Below are 16,842 nucleotides of genomic sequence, written 5' to 3'. Positions count from 1 at the left end.
ATTTGCCTGCAGTCTGAACGAAGCCTGGTGAACAAAGTTTAGTGCATTAAAACTCAAATGTATCAAGAACTCGATGTACAGGAAAAAGCTTCTATACATGTAGGAACAGTAAACATAATACTGACAGATTCCAGTTATTTCCAGATCCGATTTGGATTTGGCCTGAAGCAAAGCATTGATCTGACCTTTCAGGCTGTGGAGTTTACTGAGCACGCCTGCAGGGGCGTCCTCCAGCAGGCCCCCTGGGAAGGTGAACGGAGCTTGATTCTGCTCTTTGTCCATGTTCACAGCAGCTACAGACCCCAGCTGGGTGTCTCAGGCCAGCAGACACACACCGATATTTGGTTGGAGGGGCAGCGTGTAAAGTCCCTGTCCGTTCCACCTCGCTGCCTCCTTTCTTGGATGAGCAAGAAGCAGCTCCACCCCCCACCCCCCCAACATACACACACACACACCCTTCAAACACACGAAGCATAAATCCATACATGCACACACACACATACACACAGACCCAGACAAAACAACTGTTATGGCAGTTCGTCCTGTTTCTCTCCCCACCGTCCCTCCCTCCCTCCCTCCTTCCTTTTGTTGTTTTGGCGGCTTCTTTTGTCTCCAGCCGACTGTCAAATGACTATTTATTCGCGGTGGTTTAATTGTGTTGTCGGCGAGATCTGTTTGAAATTGCTCAGTTTGCACATTTTGCATCACAATAGGAGCCATTGATCGTGCTGCTCAGCGCTGCCAAGGCTGCGTTCACAGAGGGGTGCTTCATCTTTTTATGCACTTCAGCATTGTATTTAAAAATCCATAAATTAACCTTTGATGAGTCCGTGTGCCCACACTGGTACAGACATGCCCACACGCCTCACTGAACATAGACTGTTACATGTATGATGTCATGGCAGCAGAAGAGGGGGTTTTTGGAACCGCTGCTTGTTTATGTCCAATTAAGGACGCCCTTGAAGTTCTTCTTTCTTTTCATTTTGAAGCTTTAACAATGTTGTTGGTTTATGGCGTTCAAGTGTTTGTTTAAGGGCGTACACAGAGAGTAGATTTGATGTAATTTGTTGCACAAATCTGGTGCCGCCGCGTGACCGTAGTATTTCCTGTTAAATCCAACGCGTGTAAAAATTTAGAACATTGCACCTTTGTTGAAATATTTAGAACGATGCTGCAGCTCTTTGCATGTTCGGGAAAAATTTGATATTCAAATTAACTCAGAGCATAAATTGCAAACTACTTGCAAAACATCCAGTCGTTTCATGTTGCCCTCGTCCTAACTCCATTTTGTGTTGCTGCCTCCTCTCTCTCTCTCTCTCTCTCTCTCTCTCTCTCTCACACACACACACACACACACACACACACTAACAGAAGCTTTTATCTTTCCATCTTCCTCCTGACAGTAACTCATCTCATATTCTGGCGAGACGGAGTGGCGAGTGGTAGGACAGACATGGAGGAGGAAGATGAAACAGTGGCGAGCGTTTGTGACAGAAGGAGCTGAGCAGGTGTTGCAGCGTCTGTCCTCATCATTCATCCGGATTCAGTTCAACCGTCAGTTTATCAATCAATGTGCACTTGCAAGCTTATTCCAGGAGCTTTTAACAGGGCTTCTCAGTGCACTCCTCCCTTTAATACTGTCAAGGTCACTCATCATCTTTCATACTCAGCAAAGAAGCTGGATTTCATCGCTCTGTGCTGGCTGCAATTCATTCATCTGGTAAACTCCTTATCTAAAGTGACAAATATGACTGTAAAGTATGGCATTCCAAGGGGGCAACGGGGAGATTTTTCTACAAAAATTAAAAAAATTCCTCTAAGACAAGCATCTGAACGAGTGCTAAAACTTCTGATTCTCCAAGTGATTAATGTGAGAAGGTGTGCTGGTTCACCTGGAAATCAGGTAGTTTAGAGTCACATCAGGTGAAGTTTTATACAATAGGAGTAATTTGTCTTGGTATGAATGGTGCAAAACATCAGGACAAAACAGAAGTACTGTAGTATGAAGCAAGTACTCATAGAGCTTCGGCCTTGACATTCACACACACACACACACACACACACAAGTGTCCCAGCACATCACCGGCACCACACTCACAGCCTCCTCTCTCCTCCTGAGCAGCGCTACGTTCCGCCCCTGCACCGAAGTGCCAACTTTGACTTCCTCCCACCCGACACCCAGGAGCAGAGCAGCCTGCATTCTCAAGATCCTCCATCAGACTTTGAGTGCCATTTTCACATTCAGGGTTTACATTGTGTGAACGTCTTATTTGGTGAGCAGCAGAGGCGTCTCACGAGTCCACTTCAGACTGTTGGAAACACACACACACACGCGCGTTCCTTGATAAAGTCCAAACATGTGTTTGGAAACTATCTGAAGCATGTTAAGATACCTGCGTGATTATATAGTTGCTTTTTTTTTTTCTTCCAGATTCCAGACATTCCCGGAAAAACGGAGAAGAAACAACGGAATATGTTTTCCAACAAGATGATATTTATTGACAAGATGAGCTGCAGTGAGAGATTCTATCAGTAATACGTAGCAGACTGGCACGCAGAGCAAATTAAGTGAGTTGAAAGAGAAAAAAACTCTGTTATTTGCTACAAAAAAGGTGTTGATTATTCACACTACCCACGCGGGGTTAAGACGAGGATACAAAATTAAGACCATTGAGACTTCTTTGTACAAATTGTGCAAATCAAAGACTTCAAAAACTGAATTACTGAAGCAAAAATACAAACTATACACAAGACTTCTACTCAAGCTACTCAAAATGAAAAAAATAATATTACAGCTACAAACCAATTTTGTTATTTAAGCCCAGAATATCTGTTGAGCTATTCAGGTTTTGGCAATATTTTTGTTCTCAATATGACAACTGCAATGAAGAAATATCCATTTTTACATGGCAAAACAACACAGACGTTTTCTAAAAATGAAACAGAATTATTCAAAACAAAAGGCAACGTTTACACAGAGGCAAGTAAGAGAGGTTACCCATTCTTGAACAAACACAGGCAAAATTATACATAAACCCTGAGACACAAAAACATAGAAAAACTACTGAGATGACGAGCAAATAAATCAGCATCAATATTCTGCATCTTGAAACAGATTAAAAAAAACAAAAACCTTCAGCTGTAACGGGCCGTTTCTCTCCTGCTAGCTTTTATTTTCAGTTTGGGGACGAAGATACAAATTTAGCTCGCCAAAATTGAGGGAAGCCCAAGTCCAGAGACTAAAAATATAGACAGGAAGGTTGTTTCTGTGCACAAAATCATACACTTCCACAAATGTCTTCTCTCCTTCTCGGTGTGGCTGGCACAGCAGAAGGACTAAAAAAAGTCTATCAGCAGTCTAAAGATACAACACCTGAGTGACGGCCCAGTGTGAGGAGGACACAGAGAAGCTGTTCAGCTACTCGCTGGATGTTTGAGTCCGTTGAGTACAGTCATAGCTTATTTGCCCGAGGAGGTGGAAAGAGAGACGTTTGGTGGAGATCACTCCGAGTCAAACCAAACATTCCTCTAACCCAGAGTACACATCTCTGCTATCACGCTGGGCTTCACGTGTTATATGGAGACGACCGTGAAGACCCAGCAGGATGGAGTGCAGGCCTGGTGGCTACATGGGAAAGTTACACAAGGAGGACGAGTAAACAGATCGGCTTGAAAGAGGCCGGAGACGGGGGTGGGGTTGGGTGGGTGGGGGTGCAAAGAAGACAGACTTTCAGTCTTCTGGGTCGTTTCCAGGAATCGAGCCTTCAGTCGTCCACTGCTGAAGATGACTGTGAATCAGGCAGCAGGAGCACACCCTTCCTCCTCCTCCTCTTCGTCCTCACTGCAGCCACATGCCTGCATACCAGACACCACGGCGGATCTGGAGAGAGGGAGAGACAGAGGGTGACAGCCAGAGATTAATGTTCAGGTCCTGAGAACTCAGAGGAGCTGCTGTGAGGGACGACCACATGACCAGAGGGGTGGCCTGGACATTCTCAGGGAACACAGAGGAATGCAGAGAGGCTTTGGTCCGCCGGGATACACACCAGCTTTTCACCGTGCAGTTTTATCAGGCGAACCCACATAGCGTTAATAACGCCGCAGGATGGGGCGTTATTTAACCAAAGTCCTCCTGGCATGCGGGATTAAACTGCTCAAGCCAGTTATGCAGCTTGGTAATAAATATGTGCCTCCTCTATTGATTCTGAGGAGGGGGCGATGACACCCGTCAGCTAATCCGTTTCATCAGCAAGTACAGTCGCTGTGCTGAAGCTCCAGCAACCGTTCAGCGCCAGTTTCTCTACAAACACAGAATTGTAGGAATGTCGGTTCCCTCTGCTGCCTCGGATACTCTAGTGTCTAATTATCATTCACTACCGTTGTGCTGGAATGTTCCACACTCCCAATGATGCTTACCTCTAATTAGCATATTTTTAATGATAACTCTGACTCCGAGTAGAGGAAGGGTGTGTGTGTGTGTGTGTGTGTGTGTTTGTGTGTGTGTTCTGATGCTGAGCGGAGGGGGAGAGAGGAGCTTGTTTAGATAACTAACAGAGTTCTAATTTCCAAAGCTGGCTGATACTCCAGAAGCCTCCACTGATCCCTGACACTGCTGCTGCTGCTGCTGCTGCTGCTGCTGCTGCTGCTGCTGGGAGAACGTCGTCTACAGCCTGCTACCAGAACCTGGGACAGAACCTTGCACCAGTGAGACAGCAGCAGAGATCCAGAAAGATGGAACAGCTTACTCTTTATGGTTATTGGATAATAGACTCAATACAATAATTGAGTTTTGGTATCAATTCTGAGAAAATCACATGTTTCTAAGTCTTGAAAACATGTATTGAGATCACGTTTTCAATACTTAAGTTTCAGCAAACCTTCCAAGTTAATGGTCTTAAAAACAAATGTGCAAGAACTTTGTCTACACTTAATAGTCTGAAATGGGGAAACATCCTCATTTTAAATATCACCTTACACGATTCAACAGTCTTGTAACTCTGCACTGGGCACATTTGGGTCGCTACCAAAAAAGTACTCAAGTTTGTTAGCAAGCCCTGAAACCAACCACAAGACAAACTCAGCTTGCTTTTCTGATCAAAGCCCAAGAACACCAGCAGCACCAGTACTTATCACACGCAACAGCAAACCTGATGGAACTTTCCACTGCTGTTTGTGTGTGTGTGTGTGTGTGTGTACACAAGCTCAGGTCACTGGCTGCTCCTCAAGTTCTGCTGCCTCTGGCTGAAGAGCCTCCCAACATGGGCACCTTTTAATAACAGTAACTCCTCTCTGGCTTCATCCCCTTTGCCATCACTGACCTACGAGGGTTATTTGTGCACATCCATCAGACGGCAGCATCGCTGTCACACACCAACAACCTTCAGCTCCGTCAGCCTCACCCAGGGTCCTGCTGTCACCAGAGATCACCGTCATGGTCCCGTCCCGCACTTCACTCTTGACCACCTTCCATGTGAATGTCACCACACAGGACACGGCGTTCACATGGACTCACGTGTCCAGTATGTTCTCATTTTTTTGCCAACATGGATTACCATGTCCGAGGCGAGCAGCGAGCAGGTGGGTGATAACTGCACTTGTTTGGCAGGTAACTGCAACGGTGCGCTGGGTGCGAGCAGAGGAAGTAAAGATCTCGAGACCTCTGAGTAGCAACGCTCTCTGGACGTGTATCAGTAGTGGCTGACTTCAAAACAAAAAAAACAAACAGACATTTTACTTTTCGGTCTTCCGTTCAATAAAATCAAACATTTTGATCGTAACCAGAAGGATTTGGTTCGCTCCATTACCTTGTGGTCGGTTCCAGAGTGCCAGCGCGGCCTCGATATACTGTTAGAGGCTCAGCCGCCTCTCTAATACACGTTCTGTAATTTTATGGAGACAGAATCTCTGTCCGCAATTCAATCATCATAACTCGCTGAATTTTCCACCAATTTTTTTTTTGGATAGTTTTGGTTGGTTGAAAATGTATTTAAGATACTGGATACTTTGTTACAGCACCCTTTCTGCCTTTCATAGCAAACTAATATTTTAGATCAGCGAGTAAAATAACAGCTGCCATGATGTGATTATTTATCATTTTTCAAATAAATGAAAGCATAATTAATACACAACAAACAACAAAGACTACGTTAGAATATCGAGTTCCTGGTCCCCTTTGTATGGTGGTGAACTTTGACACATCAGAACATACAGATCTGCTCTGTGTGTGTCTGCGTGTGCATGTGTGTGTAGGGCAGATCCCCTCCATTTATATAATCATTTCAAACATTGAGTAACTTTATCAATTCTCCAGTATACCGAGTGTAGTGGTACTACAAACCTCCACAGTGAAATGATACACTGGGAGCGGGGACACGTATGAAATGTTTGGAAGTGGTAGTTGGAGGTTTGATGCGACTCGGTCTGTCGACTCCCATCATGCATCTTTCTCGCCCTCGTGGGAATAATGCGAGAAGAAAATAACACCTAATGTTGAGCTTTTGTATTATTTACAATGACTGAAGTTCAACCCATTGACTGGCTCATGCATCATGCCATCATCTATTTTTTATTGCAGCCTGAACTGCATCTGCATCCCCCTGAAGCCCACCTACCTAGGAGGCGCCACACCAAAGCCGGGTCATCTTTCTTTCCTGCTCCCTTGTGTCCAACAAGACCCGCGCCATGTTTACTAATGACCACGAGTTCCACTGTATTGACCCGCCTCATTTACATGAGTTTGCATTGTTTTGTTTTTGGTTTTTTCCTTTCTGGGAAGTAAAATAATCTGGATGAGCTCAGACACAGATACATCTGCAGTGAATAATGAGTCACGTCTTGATGAGTCTGTGCAGAAACATTCTCCAGTTGAATCCTGGAACAAAGAGCGCCTCTGTAACCCAATACCAGCCACTCCAGTGCCACTTCAGAGGCGCAAAAATTACGTAATTCAGATTAATTACCAGGCAGACACACTTTGTCCAATGCCAGCTGGCTTTCTAAAGAGGCCCCTGTAACTGTATGACAGCTCGTCTCTTTTTAAGGGTGTAATCAAATTAGTCTGGGCGATTATTCAGCCATTTTAAGCATCTTTTCCCCCTTTTTTTTTTTTTTGCTTTTTGTTACTTGCAGCGAGGAGAAAAGTCTAATAAAAACTCCATTAGGTTTATGCAAATCTACGCAGTTCTGCCAAGGGCTGTAACGTCCCAGATTGATTACTCAAGGGAGCGAAGACTAAGTGTGTGTGCACGTGCTACCTCTAACTGTGCATGCGTGTGACTAAGGGCGGGGGGGGGGATCGTTGTTGTACACAGATGCCACAATAAAAGCCTCATTCAGCTTGTGTTCCTGGTGGCCCTCACAGCGAGGCATTAATAAAACATTAGTATTGAGTGACTGGGGCCTCTGCACTCCTCCTCCCTGATCCCACTGTGACCTTTCCATTTTACAGCAGCTGTCTGGGGATGCAGAGAAACCGCAGAGGACTCCCTGGGTGACCCTTGGCCTCTCCAGGTGTACCCTATCACACAGTGCTGTGCCCAACTCATAAGGACTCCAGTTGAGGAGAGAGTACTGCTGTATTTTTTGAAAGCGGTGATGAGGAAGGAGGGATGGAAATGAACGGGGGGGGGGGGTGCTGAGAAAACAAAGACTCCGGCATAAATAACATTCTGGAGAATCATAATTCAGCAGGTTTGAGTCTCGGTTGCATCATTTCCGCCTGACCAGCGTCCACACTGAATATAGCATTTAAAGCCTTCCATCTGTAAACATTGTACATGAAGAAGCCAAAATATGAACATTAAATCTAGATTTTGTCCCGTCTTGACTTCAACAAACAAAAAAAACCCGTAACACTTTTACGTTTTCAAGTACTTTTCCTTCAACAGTGGCTTCTGGCTTGGCATAGAGTCTGCTGGCCACATCAGATGGAAATGCACAAGACTACAAACTACAGGAGGTGGTGACAAAAAGCCCAGAAATGCTGGTAATCTCATACAGGACAAACGGAACGTCTCAACCACACAGGCAGCATTAACAAATCTTTGCTAATGGGAATGCAGGCCACACCTTCATTCCTCCCAAATTAGAGTTAAGGATGGCTGGCTTTTTAAAGGACAGGCGACGCCAGCAATATGGCTGTCTGTGTAGATGTACAAGTATGAGAGTGTGCGTGCGTCTGTGCGTGCACGTGTTTGAAAGTAGTATGAGTGGAAAACGAGTGGTTTCACAACTGCATAAAAACACACACTCGAACAGCTGACTTGTGGTTTTCGGCCCCCATCATAAACATAAAAAGAGCACACACACACAAACCACCACACACACACACACACACACTATTATTTTTCTCTCTGACCCCAGCTTGAAGTTGACAGCCTCTGGAGCAAAGTATTTTTAGACAGACCGGCGTTAGTCTCGGCTGCCAAACGGCGCAAAATATAGCTTTGCTTCTCCTGGTCTTACTTGCGCTGCACTTAATCTCTCTCTCCGTGTATGTTTGTATATGTGTGTGTCCTTCACTTTGTGCTGTCCCCTCCTTCTCAGCGTCCCCAGTCACGGGTGAGAGAGAGGGAGAGAGAGCGAGAGAGAAAGAGAGGCAGCATAAGGGTAGGACGCCCGCTGAACAAGTGAGACTTCTGGAAATCGCAGCTTTTTCCATCTCTGCTGTAATTAAACGTGGTGGGACGGCAGCTACAGTAACTGTGTGCATTCATGTGTGATGTGGTGCCTTGATCTTTCATAGCCAGCCTGACTGGCTCCCTCCCTGCCCAAAAACCAGAGACAGTGGTCCACACCAGCCGACTTGTAATGCTAAGCCCCCCCATCTCCATCAGATCCAGCTGTTTATTGTGGACACACACATCTCACACACACGTTCAGCTTTGCTGTCAGAGTAACATAAGAACCAACATCTCAATCGTTCCTTGTGCATGACACAAAAGCAGATGTACTGAGAATCTATGCAAACCCAAATATAGAGCATATATGACTACATCTGTACTTCAGTCTAATTACTGTCTTTAGAACAAACAAAAAACAGAATTAAATATACAGCTGAAATTTATGCAAAATACAGAATTCATCCTGTTCTGTTATGACCATGAATCCCCCAAATAATCACACTTCTTTCATTGATATGGTTATTCATTATATTACCATTAATTTGCTCCAAAGAGGAATTCGGAACTAGCAGCAACCAGACCTAGCTAAGAGGTGAAAAATGTCTCCTTCCACTGCGTGACATCAGAATCAATGTTTTACGTCACACAACAATATATCAAATATTAACAATTCCTGAATCTATTTTTGGCTCAGGGTTCAATAAACCCCTTCAACCAATATAAACTGCATCCATGCTGGAACCTAAATTAAAAAATAAAACAACAACATTCACATTTTATCAATGTAGACAAGCCAGATTTTCTTATTTATTAAAAATATTTCCTAAAAAAAAAAAACCCAAAAAGAATAAAAATGTCCTCAGTTGCAAAGTTAAGACAAAAACACTGGCCCCTCCCCTCCACTTTCTTTATGAAAGTCGACCAGGTAGTTTTGTATGATCCTGCTGACAGACACAAACTGACAAACAAACTGCAATGTCAACATAAACTCACTGAGAGGGGGAGGTCACCTTTGAACAAATACTGGCCCACTGTTCCACTCTTTGTTCTTCCAGGTCGCATACTGGTGACTACTCCTTATGTAACATCAGTCAACCTACAGCTCGAAATAAAACCTGATAAACTCTGCCATGCTTTTACTTTGAAATTCAAATCGTCTAATAAAGAAAAAAAACCAACAAGAAAATATTAATCTGGGTTTTTAAAAAAAAAAAAATAAAATGCAAATCCACTTCCTGGCTCGGTATTGAAGTGTTTTCCATTGATTGCATCAGTGTTAAAATAGGATCACAGGACCGGAATCACGCTGAGATACTTTAAACTGGCTCGACTGCCACAGGGTACACGCACCAAAAAACATATCTGAAAACCTTCAAAAGATCACTTTACATCTTATTCCCATTTTCTTGCCGGCTCCACTGCTCTTGCTCTGCTCACCCTGCGCCCAAACACCTCAGGAACATTTATAAATTTCTTATCTAACATGAAGCTGTGAAAACTGCCACCTGTCGTTCCTTCAAACAGATTAAGCCAAGAAATTCTTCACCGATACGCAATGTAACATCGCAGTCCCTCCTTATTTCACCAGCCCTCTTTCCTTAACACGCTGGACTTCTACACAAGTGGATTGAGTATGGAAATTCTTTTCTAAACAATTATATATGATGTGATGTGCTACAAAGAGGTGGAATTGTACAGGTACACTAGTATTTTTCAGGGGAAATGATTCAAGATGTATACAAATGCAATTACAACATTGTTTTGGGGCTTTCTTCTAAGGTGGCTCTGCATGATTTTGAAAAGCCATCTTGATTGCCATTAATTTGACAGATGTTGCATTTATGATTAAAGGAATGCAACATTTTTACTCTGTTTTCTCTTTACTCTGTAAAGCTGATTAAATGATTTTGGTGTGGTTTTTGCAGGGATCTATACCAAACAAGGATGTTTGTAGAATATGATGAGTGGGATGTGTTTGCAGCACTACAATATTTAATTTCATATAAATTTACCACACAGTTAAACAAATGTTGCACCTTCCAGCATCTTTTAAATGAGCCAAATAATTTGGATTTAATGTGCAGCACGCTCACCAAACCCTCCTCTGCCTTCAAGCCAGTCACCCTCTATGTGTCACCCACCTTTGCTGACAGTTTCAAGGCACTGGCTCATAATGAGCTGTCAGTTATTCGCCTGCCCATGTGTCTACCTGGAGCTACAAGCACAGGCCTGCCTCTCCACCTCACTGCTGTCAGCGTCGTAGCTCTTGCTCTGTAATTACCAGCTGACATTCCTGCAGGTCTCCAGACCAGGACTCCAGTGTGTTTATCCAACACCCGGCCGACACTGCAGCTAGATAATGTGTAACTGTAACCACTAGCAACCCTGAAAACACTGAGGGGTTTTAAACTGGCCTCGTCCGGTTCAAACTGACATTCACCTGGGTCTGTTAAGCTACTTTCACATAGCAGAGATGTTTCTGGTTTTATAAAAGGGTGAGTGCTCAAATATGACCTGACAGTAAAAGGAATACTGAACACGTCTGGCATCTTATTGGTGTTTAGTGTTTAAAGAAACTCACCATAGAAACCAGAGTGTCTCTAGGCTGAGAGGTACTTCCACGTGCTGACGAAGGCCGTGGGAATGAGCGAGTAAGGCACGCTGGTCACGCTGTCCCAGGAGTCTGACGATGGGTCGTAACAGTCTAGCGTCTTGCACCTTTGAGCTCCAAAGTACCCTCCAACCACGTACAGTCTGTTTCCTGATGCAACAGCGTGACAGCTGATCCGTTTGGCTGTCACGTCACCAAACTTTGACCACTGGAACGTCTCGCTGTTGAACCGGTACGCAGAACTGGCTGAGAATTCTGTGTCTCCCCCGATAACAACAACATGGTTGCCAACGACTGCCGCTGCTGTGTAGCGCCACAACTGTGGACAGGATGCTGGCACTGACCAGCGGTTCTGGCAAGGGTCGAAGCACTGAACCTTGGGATATTTGTCTCTGTTTACACTGGTTCCTCCAAAAGCAAAGAGTTTGTTTTTTGCACCAACGACAGCAGCGTTGCTCACACCTTCTCTGAGTGGCGCCACAAGCGTCCATTTGTTGGTCTGGGGGTCGTACTGCTCCACCTGTTTGAGAGACACAGATGGAGAGGCAGGGAAGGATCCTGCCAGAGACGTGTGTCCTCCCACAACATACAACATGTGGTCAAGCTCAGCAGATCCATGTCCAAATCTGGCGACTAACATGGGTGCAGCTTTGGACCACTCGTCATGTAAAGTGTCGTAGACCCAGACATCTTTGGAAGCCCCGTTCTCTGAGCCACGCCCACCAGTGACATAAACCTGAAACAGAAGGACAGAAATGACATGTAAGAGGAGCTATTTTCAAACACTGCACACGTATCAAGAGGCACATCAGGCTCATACCTTGCAACCAATGGCACAGGCGCTGCACTCTTTTCTGGGGCTGGGGATGTCTGTTTTGGGGGTGATCTCCTTGGTCTTGTTGTCAATCATGTAGACTTTATCACACATGAATGTTTGTCCTCCCAGCAGCAGCAGGGCCTGACTAACCTTTCTGGGTCGGGCACAGAACCCCGTTACGATGCCATCATTCTGGAGGATCCTCATCTTACACCGGACAGCATCTTCCACGATCTCCCTGCCCACCTTGTGACACATGACCAGCTCCTCTGAAGCGACGTTCTTCAGAAGGTACGTCTCAGGGAGCAGCGCCAGACGGACGCAGCGCAGCAGCTCGGGCAGCTCGCTGTGCCTCTGCTCCATGTCGGCTTTGACCCAGTCGATCACCGCCTCGTACACGAGGCTCTCGTCTTCAACCTCTAATTCTTCACTGAGGATCAGCTCCCGGAATTTGTCTCTAGGCAAGTTGAGGAAGTCCTCTGTTCTGTAGAGCGTCGCAAAGTTTGCCAGGCACATTCGCCATGACAGCTCGTAGAGTCTCTGACACTGGTGGGCGTCTGACAGCAGCATCATCCCCAGACAGTTGGACTGGTGCAGATTCTTTTCTAGAAACTCAGCTGCTGCATCCCTGATGTCATGGAACTGAAGCATGTCACCAGCCTCCAGAAGCGACTCTGCGTTTTCCTCATTAATGATGATGCGAGCTGAGTAAGCGTAGTCGAGCAAGAGTTCCAGCACCTCTGGATGAAGAGAGTCGTGGAAGTTGACTTCTGCATCACGGCTCTCCCTGAGTCCACCACTGAACATGGCCTCAAAGTACCGGCTACAGGAGGCCAGGACGGCCCGGTGGCACGGAAAGGCCCGGTTGCCGGCCTTCAGGACGACATCTGTGAACACTTTACGTTTGCGTAACAGGTTAAGTTGGGTTAACAGGCTGTCAGCGTGGGACGTCTTGTGGAAGAGTTGGATATTCATGGCGCCGGAACTAGAGCGAGACTTTCGGTTTTCGTGGTTGCTGACTGACATCTTGACTTAGAGCTGGGAAAGAACACACAAGAGAACATTTATGAGAACATGTGCTGGGATGGGGTGGGGGGGCTCATTACTTGAGACGTTTGATTCAACAGGAACACAAAACACTCGCATAACAGCTAAATTCTAACCTCTCATCACTCCCTGTCCGATTCAGAACTGTCTTCAAATTTTAATCATCTTTTCAAGCCCAACATGGTACAGCATCAAACTGAGCCTCCCACCGGCCCCGCGTGTAAATATGCGAATGGCTCGACAGGTCGGAAGACCGAAGATGACGAGAGCTTTTGCCATCAAAAGCTCCAACCTTTCCAGAAAGCTCACCTGAGAATTGTAGACAGGAAAAATCACTGCTTTCTAAATTGTTTCTCTAAATGTAGTTCAAATCATTTGGCTTCTGTTTGATTTACCCCTCAAAAATTATTAATGGATCATTATGGCATACTGGGGTGGCCACACGCAGAGAACCCCCCCCCCCCCACACACACACACACACACACACACTCTCTCTCTCTCTCTCTCTCTCTCTCTCACACACACACACTAACAATTATGGATGGACATAAAGACATAAAGAGAAAAAAATGTATGTATTCTGAGAATACAAGATGTGACTTGTTCCCTCATTTTAGTTAGTTTCAGGCCATGATTTATAATTTGCACATAAAACTTAATAACTAAATTGAGGGAAAAGAAATTATGTCAATGTTTTTTTTTCCTTCTCCATGCCAACTAAAATTCTCTGGCCACTCAAGGGCTCTCTAGATCGCCCCCTCATGTTTTCTGTTATTCATTTCTCATATTTATATTTCCATAATTTATTCCCACGCACCACTGCGCTACTCACCACCTACCTAGTGTGAAAAATTGAAAACCAATTAACATATCAATTATAATTTTCCACATTTATCGTTTTTTTTCCTCTCTCTGTACTTTTGCACTGTCATCACCACATACAAGTCACATACAAAATATAAATCTTACTCATTAAGCATTTTGTCTTTGCTTTTATTTTTTTAAATTTGTTTTTATAGTCTTGGCTATAAAGGTTGATTATAATTCATATTTTAGAGGTTCTTTGTTCGTTTTTCCTTCCCTGGCATTTCATTTGTTCTGATCACTCATGCAGGATAAATAGTTACTGGTATCATTTAAGCTGGGCTCTGATGAAAGTCAAACTTCAGCATCTGGTAAGAGCCCAACTATAAAACACTCATAAAACCAAACAGATGCCAACAGCTGATGAATGGGCTTTAAAATTAAAAAAAACAAAACCAATCAGCAGAGTTTAAAACGGAAATGAACTTTAGACTTTAGGGAGATGAAAGGAGAAGAGATAAGGAGCATGTCAACACCGGGGTTAGACAGTAAATATTCAGACCTGAGGGAAACAAAATGATCATTATTAACTGGACCTTCTTGCATTTATGACAGGTGAAGGTGAAGCACCCGGGTGTTGCTCTATATCACTTCTTTCTGCCGGTGTAAACATTTCATGGCTGTGAGTCACCTCCAGCCACAGAGAGAACAGATGAATTTCTGCCAGCTTTCTCGGTTCCCTGGTTGGGTCTCTTACAAGATGGAGCCAAAGGCAAAGCTTTCAAGCCCACATACACATCTGACACCTCAGAGCAGCTCCTGGAGGAGAAGATTATGCAACCAGTGTGCAACGGATTAGGAAAAAAAAAAAAACCCAGTGCGTCTTTTGATCATCTGTAGTGGATTTTAACTTAAAGCCACTGCAGTGAGAGGGTTGTTAGTTATCCTGGTATGCAGATTTTAAAGCCAGCCAGCCACCCCCCTCAATAATGTGTTTCAGTTCCTCCTCCCTGTTGAATGTTTAAGCTTCTCTGCGCAGATTGATGGACGTGCAGAGTTTGACTGGAAAGCTGCTTTCACACACAGTGGAGAAAATATGAAATTTGACAATCAGGTTTTAAGAGACATGATTTATGACGTCACATATTTTTGTATCCTGCTCCAAAGTACAAAAATAGAAGTTCGAAGCCTATCAGTATGCAAACAATGGCAGACACCCATCTGTTGAGAGTACTTGATATACCCTCACACACGTGTGGAGGGAATCGTAAAAAAAAAAAAAAAAAAAAAAAAATCTAATAACAATAAAACATTTACACTTCAGTGCGATAACCATGGAATGACAGAATGAGCCGAGAGACTGTAACACAACTAGAAAACGACCACATAAATATCTTTCGCCTAGGAGCCTCCATTGTTTCACAGCAGATAAATTTAAGTCGCCCATTCAGCGGGACCGGACGGGGGACGGTGGACTTCCGTGGAGGGACGCAGCGTGAAATCCAATTGGCTTTGTGCACTAAATGTGAAACTTCTTTCATGAGCTCAACTTTCCTCCCAAGTTAGCATGCAGGCGGCTGCAACAGTCCCCCGAGAACATCAAAGGGTCCCAGCTTCCAGCTGGAAACAGCCGCTCACCTATTGGAAGTTAAAGGAATACCGGACAAACATTTATCACCGGCTACTTAAAGAGATTTCCGTTGCTTACCTTTGTAGCAGCAACGCGGATCCGGAGTCTTTATCTCGGCTTCAACGTGCTCACCCGTTGATTTGTCGAAGTTGTGACACTACTTAGGCGAATCCGTTTTCCCCGTTTAAAACGACTCCACATCCCAAACTGCTCGATAACGAAACAGCCATTTATTAAGGTCGCAGGAGCTGAATATAAAAAAACCCTTAGAAACCATTTAAGAAAATAACAAAGTGACTGTTGGGATCTGTTGAAGCCTGAAGGCGAGCTCGAGCTGAGTGAGAAGAGAACAGCAGCAGAACAACCGCAGTTGACTCTGGCCACGCCCACTCAGCCTGCTGCTGACCAATGGGAGAACACGCCGAGGACTCCTCTCTCCTTTGTCCTTCCTCAAACAGAACACTTTTATTGTCAGATACTTGTGCCAAGAAAACACCTGTCACCGAGTTTCACCTGTTTAGGTTCCTCTTTAGAAAGTGCTCTCAAAAGATGCGCAGGAATAGGTTTTTGAATTAAAAAAGTAAAAAGTTAGCTTTTAAACTTTGTGCATATGACTAGGAAACAAATATTTAAATAAGACACAAACAAATACCTATGCAGTACATTCAGGAGGACAGTTGAACCAGATCTCGGGTTTTTGGAATTTTTTCAAATATTTGATAAAACTGAGCACTGCTTCCATTCGTCTCTTCTTACGTTCATGCACTAGAACAGTTAGAGACCTTTACGAGCTTAAAAGAATTTCAAGTATCTCGGAGCGTCCACGGCCAAAGTTGTCCAAACTGCACATTCACACACACACACACACTAAGTGAGGTCGCGTCACATGTTTTTCTTTAGTTCTGTTTTTCTATTGAATTGTTCCATTATCTATACCGCTTTACTGTACGGCTTTTTAGCTGTATGTTGTTGGTTACACTGTTTTATTGTATTTCATATGATAAATGTTGTCTCCCTGACTGTTTTTTTCAGATTCAGATTCAGATGACTTTATTTATCCCCGAGGGGCAATTAAATTTTTGAAGTTATCTTTAAATTTTGTTGTAGGTCTGTATTTATTTATATCTTAAGGACCCATTAGAGTGCTTTTAATAAATAAACACACACACACAAGCAACAGAAGGTAAACTTAAAGTTGTAATTTTTAAGTTTTGCAGCATTCATGTTTCATCGGAGGAATTTTCAACACCACACTAAAAAAACAGCAAAACACACAGTGTAAAAGTTAAAACACATGCACATGAATAATCTG

At 44.1% G+C, this 16,842-nt stretch overlaps 1 protein-coding gene across 1 annotated transcript; it reads right to left on the bottom strand.

Moving 5' to 3' along the window:
* Positions 1 to 2,474: 2,474 nt before the first annotated feature.
* On the bottom strand, positions 2,475 to 15,894 carry enc3 (ectodermal-neural cortex 3). Its single transcript, XM_086224301.1, has 4 exons — positions 15,609 to 15,894; positions 12,053 to 13,087; positions 11,203 to 11,968; positions 2,475 to 3,880 (listed from the first exon to the last, which is right to left on the bottom strand). The coding sequence occupies exons 2-3, from the start codon at positions 13,073 to 13,075 to the stop codon at positions 11,222 to 11,224; spliced, it is 1,770 nt and encodes a 589-aa protein (XP_086080427.1). The 5' UTR covers positions 13,076 to 13,087; positions 15,609 to 15,894; the 3' UTR covers positions 2,475 to 3,880; positions 11,203 to 11,221.
* Positions 15,895 to 16,842: the final 948 nt, after the last annotated feature.

This window comes from Aulostomus chinensis, chromosome 14, assembly GCF_037954235.1.
Source record: "Aulostomus chinensis isolate RoL2024-O1b breed Wild chromosome 14, RoL_Achi_v1.0, whole genome shotgun sequence".
Lineage (NCBI taxonomy): Eukaryota > Metazoa > Chordata > Actinopteri > Syngnathiformes > Aulostomidae > Aulostomus > Aulostomus chinensis.
Note: the sequence above shows the minus strand (reverse complement) of the source record. Positions and strands in the feature narration are given on the sequence as shown.

Bases quoted from the DNA above. Each gene is read 5' to 3' on its own strand.
- enc3 (XM_086224301.1), bottom strand. From the start codon at position 13,075: ATGTCAGTCAGCAACCACGAAAACCGAAAGTCTCGCTCTAGTTCCGGC. The intron at 11,969-12,052 runs GTATGAGCCTGA...CTTCTGTTTCAG, and splicing joins CCTGTGCCATTGGTTGCAAG to GTTTATGTCACTGGTGGGCG.